Source organism: Apium graveolens, chromosome 5 (assembly GCF_009905375.1).
Source record: "Apium graveolens cultivar Ventura chromosome 5, ASM990537v1, whole genome shotgun sequence".
NCBI classification, from domain to species: Eukaryota; Viridiplantae; Streptophyta; class Magnoliopsida; order Apiales; family Apiaceae; genus Apium; species Apium graveolens.
This window is the reverse complement of record NC_133651.1, coordinates 286,857,101-286,871,445: the sequence shown is the minus strand read 5'-3', so window position 1 is coordinate 286,871,445 and position 14,345 is coordinate 286,857,101. Positions and strand designations below refer to the sequence as shown.

Sequence of the window (14,345 nt, the reverse complement as noted above, 5' to 3'; positions counted from 1 at the left end):
GGCCGAGAAAGACAATTATAACTCTGAACCGAGTGGTATTGGTATCAGAACAATCGATAACCTCTTATCAAACATTTCTTTCCAAATAAAGGGTACACTCATAGGTGCCCTAGTTCACATACTTTATCAGATCTTTAAATAGAATTGAATCGGAATACCAATATTAAATTGATACCCTTACTATGATTTCAAAGTTCAATATATAATTTCATCCTGATTAGAGGAAAGGGATTCCCAAGGAATATATGGATATTAGATCATCTGCGTTTTTAACAATTTGTTAGATATTTACAATCTCGACTGAGAAGAGTAAGTATGAAAGAAGAATCTAATGAAGATACTCATTATGAATATTCATCGATGAATTGAGGGAAAATTTATATATATAAAAAAAATCTATTGGATAATTGAAATGAGGTATAAATATTTCTGAGTTGATCAAGAAGATCATAATCTATGAATGAAAGTTCATGGATTAACTAAAAGAATTGAACAAGTCCTGATGCGGAGAAAGACTATTCAAGATGGTCACATCAGAAGTTCAAAGTAGGGAACGAAAAGGATTGCCTCATATGACTTATCAAGGCATTACGAATGATCAACAATTTAAATGGAGTAACGTGACAGTGAGTAGGTGCTAAAATAATTCACTGATTATCCTAACTCTCATCATTATCCTCTGAGGATGATACCACCTCTTCGTCTTTGTAATTCCATGTTTCAATAGTTTCTCTTTCAACATCATTTTAAAATCGTTTACTAACTTGACTTTCGCACGTATATCTGTCATTCAGGTGTTTTACCTCGAAGACCTTACTCAGAAATATTCCAAAACATCTGTTAAGTCAATAGTTGCCTGCTACATGCATCCGTTACTAACTATAAGTGGCCAGTTCCCCCTGGGAACAGATCAAAGAGATCTCTTAGGGATCTCAATGCAGTCCATAAGTTCAGTGGCATGTGTGTGTAATTCAACATACGTTACCGAATATATTAGAGGTCTACGTGTATATATACGTTGCCTCTGACATCATTTCTACCGAAGAATTCCGCTCTAGACTCACTGGTCTATCCTTTTAAAAGGTTCTAAGATCAAACCATCACTCGTTGTAATCTTATGCCATTTAATTATAGACATGCTACCAATTCTCAATGCTCTCGATTTTTTATCTAAACCATCATAACCTTACATGTTAAGTGCACTAATAATATCACATAGTGTCCTCGTCCTATGATGACATTCTTATATTACATTCAAATATTCCGTAATAGAATTAGAATCCTCAAGGGTATATTGGACACTATCTCTGGTGAGTTTGTGATTAATACGGCATTCCCATCCTCCTTGGTAAAATGACACTGTCAACTAGTTTAGGCCAATAACCTCAACTGTATGCTAATAATTAAACTTCATGATCCTCACATGTGATGCCCCTTCACGGGCAACCTATAAAGAACTACGAGTATCAAGGCTCATGTTATCAAAATTTACATATGATGTTGGTAATATCGTCTTTACCCCAAATGCTCTGGAGACTCAGCTCCAAGTCCTACATCCACATCCTTGCCAAATCAAATATGATTCTAAATTTTCTCCTCATCGTTCTGATAATCTCCAATGGTCTCATTAGTCATACCTTAATTCCACAAATATACACTTATCCTAACCTACACATTGAGGCTACATCCGGTAGTCCAATGATGAATTCTATATGAGCTCTTATGCAATCTCGCATCTAGACAGATTCCTAACACTCTCGTCTCTAAGTACCATAACTTAATGCTCTGATACCATTTCTGTAACGCCCCCAAATCCGGGGTCAGGAATCTGGGTCGTCATGCCATCCTTCACTCATGTGTAACCTGGTATTGATTCAATAATCCACAGACCCCAATCTCATACTCACACACACAAGTTATAGTCTTAGAATCAACGTACAAGATGTAATCTTCTTTTATTACACTCGAATGTACTTTACAGGATCTCAGACAATTATTTATAACCTCTAAAAGAAGTTACAATAATTACGACTGATATCTTATATCTATCTGATACTCTAGCACACCTGGGACAAAGCTGCCAGGGATCCTCCCCATGACTACAAGCGACTAGGTCCTACACCGGCATACTGGTTATCTGTTGTGTTGTGTCATTTAAAAGAAAGCAAGAGTGAGCTATAATGCCCAGCATAATAATGTACAGTATGAAAATGACTGTATGATTAACTCACATAAAACATCATATTTGATAAATACGTTTTCTTCAAAATAGTTTTCCTTGGTGATACACACCTTCTGAAAACAATCCTTTAGTGGATTTTATTAACCTGCGAATACCTTATTAGTAAACCCAGCACCTAGGCTTGGGTTACGGTATTGCATTACAATTCCAATTGGAAGAATAGGACATTCACTGGAGCCACCGCATACGATGATCAGTCATACTACGGAAATAGTAACCTTTTCTACTAGTAGAAGAAAGAAACCGTCATCTCTCGGGTATCGCCCTTGCCGCATTCGGGCTACGTGTCCCATTTTCGGGTATACACATACTTTACAAGTTCCTGAGTACACTGAGTACCTTCGCCTGCGGTACCTTTGGTAGTCCATCTAGCACACATAGTACCTGAGTCTACCCCTCCCTTGTCCTTTAAAAGAATTCTATCAATCTCGAGAACTCGAACCACATCGAAGTTCCCCAAGTGTTTTGCTTGTTGATAGAAATAGCTTATCTCTCTAAGATATAAGTGTATATATATGTATATACGTACTTCCGAGAATTTCGGAGGAAGTACTAAGGATGTGAGTTGACCGTTGTCAACAGACAATTAATAAGGGGAAAAAGTTTCTTCTCGAAACTATATTCAACATATTAAATATGTCGGGATAATATTCACCGACGATCTGAAATTATTCGAATGATATTCTGAAATCAGAAAGTATATTTTAAATCAGAATCTATGATTCTTAAGTCAATAATAAACCCTTTAATAAATAATTAAATGATGATTGATAATAATCAAACCTCGAATGAGTTTACTTTCTAAAAGAATATTTTAAATAATATTCCTCAACTAGTTTGTGTCTACATAATTAATAATCTATAATGATTAATCGGGTTTGAAATAAATAAATGTTGTAGTATACTACTCCCATAATAAAGGAATAAGTATATAATATTTGTTATTCGAACAATAAAATATAGTTGAGGGAATATGATCGTTGGGAAATCGTTTTAATAAAAGTTCGAGGTGTTTTAATGTTTCGTAAGTGGACGATGAGTCCCTTTTAAACCGTGCTACTATGGACTTATAACCGTCCTATAATATCTCCGGAATGATTCCCGGGTTTTATTCTTTATAAAATAAAACTGACCGACTCTCGGTCTTACGACTTATACATCGCTCTCTACTGTAGCGTTAATATTCTTAAATAAGCACCTCCGGAATACTTCCGGGTTTTCATCAATTTAATTGACTGATCCTCGGTCTAAAATATATACACGCCACGCTACTCGCTAGCGTTAACGTTCTCAATTATAAACTCCTCCGGGATACCTCCGGGTTTTTATAAGCTTACACCGACCGACTCTCGGTCTAAATATAATATTTCAAACTCGGTATGAACATATACTAGAAATTATCAACAATTGAGTAATATAATACATCTCAAACTTCGTAAAATAGTTTAAAGCAATCTCATGCATATATCACAGTTTTGTAAAATATTCACAACAGAACAGTTCTTAAAACGTAGGGTTTAAAAACTTGCCTGGGTATCTCGAGGTGGAGGATGCTCTAGGTTCCGCTCGGATATCTATGACCATAAACACAATTCATCTCGTTAGGTCCCGTTCTAATTTACGGTGACTCGCACTCATGCGCTATTTATTATGAACCCTCTCAGCTTATACTACCCTTATTATTTCTTTAAGTCCTTATTCACATCATGGTCACTTCATTTTTCTAAGTATCTTAGGTTCATTCTATTTATCGTCGTCGGCTCCGCCTATGGATTCTTATAGTTTCTACTCGCGCGGTCTCGGCTCTAATATTTTTATAAAATTGAGAAATCATTCTTTTCACTTGAAATTTTTATAGCAGTTAGGAAACTCAATATGTTACTCTCTGTAAAAATTTCATGATCTATGAATACTTTTAAGTCGATCCTTTATATTTTCAAAGTTCGTGATTTGTAGCAGTTTTTGTCGCGTAAATCACTTTTACTAAAACGACCATAACTTTTGATCTGTAAATCGGAATCAAGCGATTCAAGCGTCTAAACGATCCTTATAATATTTACTATCATAATCAATTGTTATTTTTCAAGAAACTACAGTCTACAACTCCGGGATTGTTTGCAGAAACTTAAGGTTATGATTCGTTGGTTTTAACGGAATTACGTTCACGATCGGGGTTTCGTTTACGCCCTAACTCTTAACACAACTACCAATAATCATCATTTCATCACCAACACACAACTCCTCTCAAGAACATCATGTTATTGAGACAACAACAATCAACCTTAAATCTACTTAACTTAAACTTCAAGATCTCAACAATACCAATTCTTAAACTAAGTTTTCTACCACATACTAAATGGATCTTAAAAATGAATCTTAAATAAAGTTGGGCCAACGATTTTTACCTTTCTTGAAAGCTTGAGATGTGTTCTTGAGGATGGTGGAGGCTTGGAAGTGCTTGGTATGATTTTTAGAACCTAAAATCACCATTGAAATCAAGAAACCAAAGAAAGGTTACTATTCACACTATTCACTAGTGAGTTTCTTGAATTTATTTCACCCATCAAACCTTGATAAAAAGAGATGAAAGAATTTTTTTACCTTAGTTTAATTGCTAGGAGGCTTGAGAATTAATTGGATGATTTTACAAGAGCTAGAACTTAGAGATTTGAATTTGATTTCTTCCCTTTTTTTTCATTAGGGCCGAATGGAGCATCAAGGGGGGTATTTATACTCCTCTTGGTTGCTTAGCTTGGTTGATTTGCTAGGTAAATTCTAGGAAATGGGGTGGAAGATCTTGCACTTGATTTTTATTCTCCTAGGTTGAATCCTAGGTTTATTCTTGTTGCAAATCTTAGGGACAAATCTTTGGTAGCTTCCTAGAAACTACTTATGTTAGCTTCCTTAGCACATTATTTGGATAGCTTGCTTGGTAATCCTATGGTTACCTTACTATTTGATAAAGTAACCATGGTTACTCTCTTACCATGGTTTAGTTAGTGCATTACGTTTATTTAATCGTTTACGTGTTCGCTCGGTCGCTTAAACGTTTTCGTAATACTTACTCGTAAATGGTTCGCGATGTAATTCCTTTCGTATTTATTTCCTTTCGTATTTATTCCTTATATTTTTAATTATCATACTTGAATATAAATCCGTAGGGTTTTTAATCTTGTAATTATATTGTGATTCTCGTAATCCTCAATGAGTCGTAAATACGGTCGTTTTTCAAAGTTCGTTTTCTTCGAAAACTAATAGCATTTACATACACTCGTTTGGTACGTATAATCGTAATATCAACTCTGAAACTCATTTTCTCGTGCACTATATAGTGCGGGCTCAAAAGTTTTTCCCGTCCGTCAGGATTACTATTCATTAAACGTTTTACAAGGTCTCAAAAATTCAAGTTATTGTATTACCAATCATAAAGGTCTTTTACCGATGTAAAAAATTTGGGTTCTTACATAGGGTTTAAAATTTGGGGTTTGAATCTAGGGTTCTTAGTGAGTTTGTGAATGCGTGAATTTAGTTTGTGAGTGATTTGGTAATGGAAAGTATGATGACTGAGTTTGATGAGCGGGGAATGAAATTGTCGGGGAGGGGAAAATGAAAATGTCTGAAGGGGGGAAATGAAAAGATAAACCAAAAAATGGTACTAAGTAACAGGGAAATAGACCTCCGCGTCTTTTTTTAATTTTTTGAAAAATACATGAAATATCGGTTTTAGTTGCAACTGATGTTTATAAACTATTTTAACATCACTTCAAGTAAAAGTAATGCAGAAAATTACTTTAATATCGATCACAAACGCAACTGATATTAAAGAGGTGATATATATTGACTGTTTTTTTAGTGTTAGTACTGGGATACTTTTTCAATCTTATTTACTTATTTTTGTTAGGTAACAAGACACACCGAGCCTTACATTGAAACTGGGCCATAGATATTAAATTTAAGCCATTAATAAATTAATTAACAAAAAAATATTAATTTTTTTGATTCTATATTTTTTTGATTCTATGTTCACCGACTTAAATATGGACCTCTATAATTTTTAACCCAGCCTTGTATTTTGTTGGGAACTGAACAAATGTCAAAATGTATGCGTCAGCTGGAGGAAGAACATGCACAGTTTACCAACATGAAAGTGACAAATAATATTATTTGCACCTTGGTCAAGTTTAATTGGCATTTGGACCAATGGAGGAGTGGACTAGGAGCAACTTCAATTTAAGTTCAATAATGATTTTAAAGTAATATAGTTATTACTATAATTAAAAATTAAAAAGTGTTTTTTAATGTTAAAATTGAACTTTTGTTCAATGATAGATATAAAATCGTATCAAATATATTCAAATATATCTCTATTTTAAATTATATAATCATAAAATATATAATTATACTTGTCACTATTACTTTATTAATACATTTTGTCTTTACATGCTTATGTGCCAATATAACACCATCTATATTTGATTTTATATTGAGAAACAATTATAATTTTTTTTTATTTTAGCACCAAGTATAAGGATAGCATATCATTGAATTTCATTTTCTTTGCTTGTGTGAGTGCTGTACCATTGCACTTTGGACTTGCTCTTACGAATCTAAAACATGAGTAAATCTATTATGCATCCATCATATATTGTTAAAAAATAAAATTTCTTATCTAACAAAAAAAAGCTGAAATTCAGTCCAGCCAGAGCTTATAGACATCATTACAAATTTTTGGTTGACAGTTTCGATTTATTACAGTTTCTCTTTCCTGCTGAGTTTGAACTAAAATTTGAGTTCTGAAAAAAAGTTATCTGCAGAATTCTGCAATTGAGCCGGAAAATCAGCTTGGCTGTTCCCGTATTCCCCTTTTTCGGATTGTGCGTGTAATCATGATAGCTGAAAATGATGTCCACGTGAGTACAGAATGAATAGAACCCTAAACTAAATGCATCATATATAGGTTGAACCTAAACAAAACGAGGCTACATGAGCTGCGGGGATCTCCTGTTGTCAAACAAAATACTATACCAGATACTTACACAAACACAGCTGGGTCGTTGGATGTTGGAACGAAAAGGACAAGGATATATGTCAGCGGTCTTGCAATAATTGAGTAGCAGTCGTTTATATAAATCAAGTGATCAAACAGCCATTTCGTAAATTTGATTAGTTACTATAGTCCGGCTATTACTATTAAGCAGAAGTCATTGGTTATGGATGTGGAGTTTTCTTTTCAATATTATCTTAGGCTTATGATTGTAATAGACTTGAACTGGCCTTGCAAGAATGTGTCAAACATATCAGAGCAACATCACTGTCCTCCTCATTATATTACAAAATCAAATCTTTCCCCGCTTTCAACATAGCGATTTCAATATCGATCATCATCATTTTCTTAATATATGAGTTTTATGGACCAATTTTCAAATATGGTTTTATCTTTTTAGTAGGTGTGTTTGTTTTGGAACATATAAAATCATTCGCTATGACTCGTTGCCGTTAAAATATTTGACTTGCACATATTTAACAATACCCCATTTTTGTGTTGTGAAGGCAACATACCTTCTTCCTCAATGGTTTCTACTATAAATAAATGAAGAATCATAAGCATTATTCACCAAACACTTGAACCAAGTACATAAAAAGTTCATGATCACTAGTCTTTCTCTATTTTTGCATTTAAAACTACCAGTGATTATCTGCATGGCTGGGTCATCATCACCAACTTATAGTTGTTCAAAATCAGGCTTGTGTTTCATTATTATAAGTTGTGTGTGTGTTGGCTTAGCTTCCTCTCAGTTGTCTTCTACATTTTACTCGACTTCGTGCCCGAATGCACTTTCTATCATCAATTCTGCTGTGACCTCTGCTATAAATACGGAGGCTCGCATGGGAGCTTCTTTGCTTCGCCTTCATTTCCACGACTGTTTTGTTAATGCATGCTTCCCATTTCCCTTACTCATCAACTTTCTGCCTTTAATTTCTTCCGCCTGCGTCCACTTATTTCACTTTTGCATGTTAATGCTAGCTCATGCATGTTCTTTTTTAACGAAATTACGGATATCAATTCAATTTCCTTCTTTCATAAAATTAATACGTTTAACTAGCTAGCTAGCTAATGCATATGCTAAAACTCCATGTTAATTAATGGTTGTAGATTCTAATCTTAACATCAGTAATGTAAAGTATAAACGGATAAATACGGTGAAACGGAACTGAGATTATTTGTAAATCTGATATATAAATGTAATTGTAATAAATGACAGGGTTGTGATGGATCGGTTTTATTAGACGATACGGCAAACTTCACTGGAGAGAAAACTGCAGCAACAAATTCAGGATCCATAAGAGGTTTTGATGTTGTGGATACAATTAAGACTAACCTGGAGACTTCCTGCGCCGGAGTTGTATCTTGTGCTGATATCTTAGCTGTCGCTGCTCGGGATTCGGTTGTTGCGGTAACAAACTAGAGACAAATTCTGTAAATGTTTTATCTTTTTAATATGCATGCCTTAAAAAAATTATAAAATAGATTAAGTTAGTATTAATTGAAATTTCAGCTTGGAGGAACTAGTTGGACAGTGCTGTTGGGTCGAAGAGACTCCACCAGTGCTAGTCTGAGTGCCGTTAACCTTCCCGGGCCTGGTTCCAGTCTCAGCAATCTTATTTCTTCCTTCTCCAATAAGGGTTTTACTACCAAAGAAATGGTGGCTCTTTCTGGTGCGTTTTACCGAACTAGAGTACTTTTGGTTTATTTGCTTTTTACTTTAAATATTCTGAATGCCAGAAATTGCATTCAATTTAAAAGGAAGAGGATATTCGCGTGTGTTTCCTTTAAAAGATTGTTATCACGTGATTTGATCATCTTAAACTTTAAGAAAATGTTGTTAATTAACAAGTTTGGCAATAAATAAATGACAATAATTACCATTTGACATATTACCTTGAATGAAAGAAATTAAAGTATAGTGCATAAACGTAAACATATGGAGTATATTAATTGCAGGAAGTCACTCAATAGGTCAAGCCAGGTGCCAAAATTTCAGAAACCGCATATACAATGAAGCAAACATCAACCCCTCATACGCCACAACCTTGAAAGCAAACTGTCCTAGGAGTGGTGGAAACAACAATCCAGATGCTCTTGACTCTGGAAGCGCAACATCATTTGATACCTCTTACTTCACCAATTTGATAAGCCAGAAGGGTCTTTTACATTCTGATCAGGTGCTCTTTAATAATGGTTCTACTGATGCTCAGGTTAGAGCTTACAGTACAAACCAAGCCACCTTCTTGACCGACTTTGCCAACGCTATGGTGAAAATGGGAAATCTTAGCCCACTCACCGGCACTAGTGGTCAGATCAGGATAAACTGCAGAAAAACCAACTAAATATTTCACACGTATAACCATGCCAATTGTGTTTTTCCACAGCTTATGCTTTTCAAATTACGTTGTCACATAATAAGGTGGTCGTGTAAATGACAGTACTTGTGTAGCATTTATTGTGGTTCTCAGTGTAACTATGGAAATAATTAATGGTGCAGTCACGTTTTAAGTTTTTTAATTGAAGAGCAAATTATAAAAGAGCACAAGTCATATTTCATATACATATACATATACAATTATACATACATCATGTTCTGGAAAAGAAAGAATAATTCTCCTATCTAAGTTTACTTTAGCAATCACACCCGGTAAGACGAATCTCTTTTTTTATTTACGAAATTCTAAGTGAGGTCATAATAGTCCTTCAACAACCATTGATGAAACCATGTGCTATGCCTCGAATCCGCCGTAGTCAAATCTTATTTCCGATAGGGATAGTTGACAACTGAATCCGCCTTTTACCAAAATTACAAGAATTATGAAATGACCATACATACCTTTGTGATAAGTGAATATCTCCAACAATGATCTTGTTGAAAATTGATTGTTCGATATGCTACGCAAACCTAGACCAGAGTTGCTATATGGTAACAAGGAGTCCCTTGATAAGGGGCATCAGCATCCACAGCCCTCGGGGTCAACTCCTCCGGGGACACTTACGCATTCCCCGCCACATCACCCGAAATAACCCCATAAAAAAAGTGACCCCAATCTATCCAATGTTAAGCCCACTTCCCACATTTGTGTAACACTCTTGTATTATTATTATATTATATATCTAATAATTGTTTTCATTATTTGATTTTAATTTTAATTTATTAGTATACAAATTTTAATAATAAAATTAAAGTGATTAATTTTTTTTGTAAATGTCACTAAAATAAAAAATATGACCTGTAATTAAAATGCATTATATTATTAAAAAACATGAAATTGAAAACAACACACAAGAAAACATAAAATTTAAACATTACAATTTAACGATTCTCGTTGAACTGCGAGATATGCTCAACCAAGTCATTTTGTAGCTGACGATGTGCCCGTCTATCACGCATCTGCATACTGTTTTGAATATATGTTTCGTACGGGATAGAGGGTTCTTCACATAAATTTGGTTGCGATAAACCATTTGTTGCATCGCCATAGGTTGGGAATGAACCAAATTGAGTGGCATATGTGTCCCTTTCATCTTCAACAATCATATTATGTATTATGATGCATGCTCTCATGATTCTCCCAAGATCTTCTTTGTCCCAAAAGCGTGCTGGACCACGTACAATTGCAAAAGGAGACTGTAACACACCAAACGCTCGTTCAACGTCTTTTCGTTGGCTTTCTTGATATTTTGAAAATAATTTTCTTTTCTCACCTTGTGGACGTGGTATCGTTTTAACGAATGTTGCCCATTCAGGATATATTCCATCAGTTAAGTAATACCCCATATTATAATTATTTCCGTTGATAGTATAATTTACCTCTGGAGCACGACCTTGTAGGATATCATCAAATACCGGTGACCGATCTAAAACATTTATATCATTATTTGATCCGGAAACTCCAAAAAATGCATGCCATATCCATAGATCAGATGAAGCAACCGCTTCCAGGATAATTGTTGCAACTCCTTTATGACCGCTCATGAACATTCCCTTCCATGCTTTTGGACAATTTTTCTATTGCCAGTGCATGCAATCAATACTACCCATCATACCGGGAAAGCCACTAGCCTCACCCATCTGCAATAGACGTTGCATGTTATTCGAGTTTGGCTTTCGTAGGTATTCACCCTCAAATATCGTAATTACATTTGAGACGAACTTTTTCAAGCTTTCAACCGCGGTGCTCTCTCCAATACGAACGTAATCATCAACAGCGTCAGCAGATACACCGTATGCCAACATACGCATTGCCGCAGTGCATTTTTGTAAAGGTGATAAACCTTTTCTTCCCACTGCATCAATCCTCTGTTGAAAGTATGGATCAAAATTTGAAACAGCATCCACGATACGAAGAAAGACATGTCTTCCCATACAGAATCTTCGTCGAAATATATTTTCTGGATATACAGAATTTGGTGAAAAATAATCATTCACTAGACGACGATGACCTCCTTCACGATCTCTGTAAATATTTCTTCGGGGTGTGGATGTTGAGCTATGTCCATGTATTTTATTAAAGAGCTCGAGTTGACGATTTCTTTTAGTGTCATCAAAAAACTCTTCTGCAAATTCTTCAATGAATTCTTCAGTGAAGCTTTCTAGTGTGGGTGTTTGATTCATGTTGATGTGAATTGAAAGAGATGATACGTCTAGTTTATATAGAAGGTAAAAACGAATATATTCTAGCTTCCAACGGCTAGTTTACAAATAAATAAAAACAAGTAATAACTTCCAACGACTAGTTTATAAATAAATAAAAACGAGTACTAGCTTCCAACAACTAGTTTACAAATAAATAAAAACAAGCACTAGCTTTTAACGGCTAGTTTACAAATAAATAAAAACAAGCACTAGCTTCCAACAGCTAGTTTCTTGCCATAATTTTCGCAAGTAATTTTGCATGAGCCATCCGCTGAGCATCATTCATTTTTTCAGTATCCGCCAAAATGGCTTGTAAATCCATTTCAGCTCGCTTCGCCTCAAGCTCCCTTCGTCGAGTCTCAATGTCTTTTTGACGAATTTCATTCACGGTTTTCATTATAGTCATTTTCCTCAAATCATTAGCTTCGAAAGCTTCATATTCTTCAACTTCTGCTGCTGTTGCCTTCCCCTTTCCCTTCCTTTTAGCTGCTTTTGTACCTTTAGGACGAATCGGTTTGATAGGGATAAATAAATTATGCTTGTATAATTTATTTACTGCATTAATTGTACAAGCTGTGGGCTGCTAGGCCCAATAAAAAGATATATGATACTCAGACCAGAAAGGTTAAGCCTGATGGACCAGATCAGGCCTGATGGAATAATAAAGGCCCAAAAGCCCTGATTATTAATTAATTTCGTAATTAATTAATAAGGGACAAATCAGATGTTGAAAAGAGTCCCGATAAGGATATAAATCCTTGGAGATTAGCCTCAAGGGGACCTAAAAGGATAAGGAATCAGTTTCCTACTATCTAGGACTCCAAAGTCCATTCTAATTATGAGACTTGCCCACCAAGTCTCCTATACCAAGTCCAATTCAAGGACTCCCAACATCTATATAAGGGGTCTCACCCCCACCAATCAGAACTACATTTTTTGGCTTGATTCTCTAATTCACAGAGATACGTAGGCATCTCGTAAAGGCAGATTGAGTCACGAAACACGAGAGCAGCCATTAAAGGCCTTGAGCTCCCGAATCTTAGTATTAAATACAGCAAGTAATAACCTTAGTTTTTTATCCACAACATTTGGCGCCGTCTGTGGGAAACACAACAACAACCATGGCGAGAACACGGAGAACAATTGGAGCTCTAGAGGAAGGAACACCATTAGAGACAACCCAGGTGATTTCATCAACCGTGGAGGTTCCTCCCCATTCAACTTATGCATCTACTCAGGAGGAAGCCCAGACAGGGGCAACTCAACCCCAGCTACAAGGGACAACTCCCCCGATTCAAGGTACGAATCCTCAAGTTTGACAAATACATATACCTGTGAATTCTCGACCCGTCGGGTATGAATATTCAACTATTGTTACTACTAACCCCCCTTATGGGATGCCCCTTCACCCTGAGGTTGGAGGAAGCGGATATGCTGGGCGAAGCGAAGCACGAGGACGGTCGCCCCCCTATATACGAGGTTTGGATCCTATCCCTGAGGATCGGGAATTTTCTGGTCCATACACTGAGAGAGACTCTGAATCTTCGGATGATGAAGTGGCCCCGAGAAGGAGGCGTCCTGGAAAAGAGCCAATGGCCGATGGAAGGCAACGCCCCCAAAGCACCCCAGGGGCGAATCCCCAAGAAGTGCAGGAAAAGATCAGGGCTCATGAGGCTGAAATCCAAAGGCTGAGGCGTGATTTGGAGGCTCACCAAGCCACCAGACCCCACATACCTCCTAGGGGGAGAAATCCTCCTCCTATCATAGACCTGGATGGTCCGGTAAGAAGGAGGGCTGCTGTCCCAAAAACTGATCCAAGCAATCTCCTTCCCCTTGGAGATCCTGATGATCCAACTCCACCCTTCACAGAAGAGATAATGAATGCCCATATCTCAAGGAAATTCAAGATGCCCACTATCAAAGCCTATGATGACACGGGAGACCCCGCTAATCATGTTAGGACATTCTCTAATGCACTGCTGCTGCAACCCGTGAATGATGCTATAAAATGTCGGGCCTTCCCTCAAACCCTGTCGGGTATGGCTCAAAGATGGTACAGTCGCCTACCCCCAAATTCTATTGGATCATTCAGAGAATTAAGTCAGGCTTTTATTAAGCAATTCATCAGTGGAAGAGTCCATGAGAAAAGTTCAGCATCTCTTATGAGTCTTGTGCAGGGAGCTAAGGAATCCTTGAGAGATTACCTGAATCGTTTTACAAAGGAGGCTTTAAAAGTCCCGGACCTTGATGATAAGGTAGCCATGATAGCACTGCAACAAGGAACTAGGGATGAGTTTTTCAAGATGTCTTTGGCCAAACGACCCCCTGAGAGCATGTTGCAGCTCCAAGAGAGGGCAGGGAAGTATATCAAGGTTGAAGAAAGTATGAGGAAGACCGTAGTAAGTAATGAGCCCACT

At 36.4% G+C, this 14,345-nt stretch overlaps 1 protein-coding gene across 1 annotated transcript; it reads left to right on the top strand.

The window, feature by feature from the left end:
* The first annotated feature begins 7,793 nt into the window (after positions 1-7,793).
* Positions 7,794-9,806, top strand: LOC141661797 (cationic peroxidase 1-like). The gene is made up of 4 exons (XM_074468802.1): positions 7,794-8,176; positions 8,506-8,697; positions 8,800-8,959; positions 9,246-9,806. The coding sequence occupies exons 1-4, from the start codon at positions 7,889-7,891 to the stop codon at positions 9,629-9,631; spliced, it is 1,026 nt and encodes a 341-aa protein (XP_074324903.1). The 5' UTR covers positions 7,794-7,888; the 3' UTR covers positions 9,632-9,806.
* Positions 9,807-14,345: the final 4,539 nt, after the last annotated feature.

Coding starts and splice junctions, on each gene's coding strand:
- LOC141661797 (XM_074468802.1), top strand. CDS start 7,889: ATGATCACTAGTCTTTCTCTATTTTTGCATTTAAAACTACCAGTGATT. Junction 8,177..8,505: donor TCCACGACTGTTTTGTTAAT/GCATGCTTCCCA, acceptor AATAAATGACAG/GGTTGTGATGGATCGGTTTT. Junction 8,698..8,799: donor CTCGGGATTCGGTTGTTGCG/GTAACAAACTAG, acceptor TTGAAATTTCAG/CTTGGAGGAACTAGTTGGAC.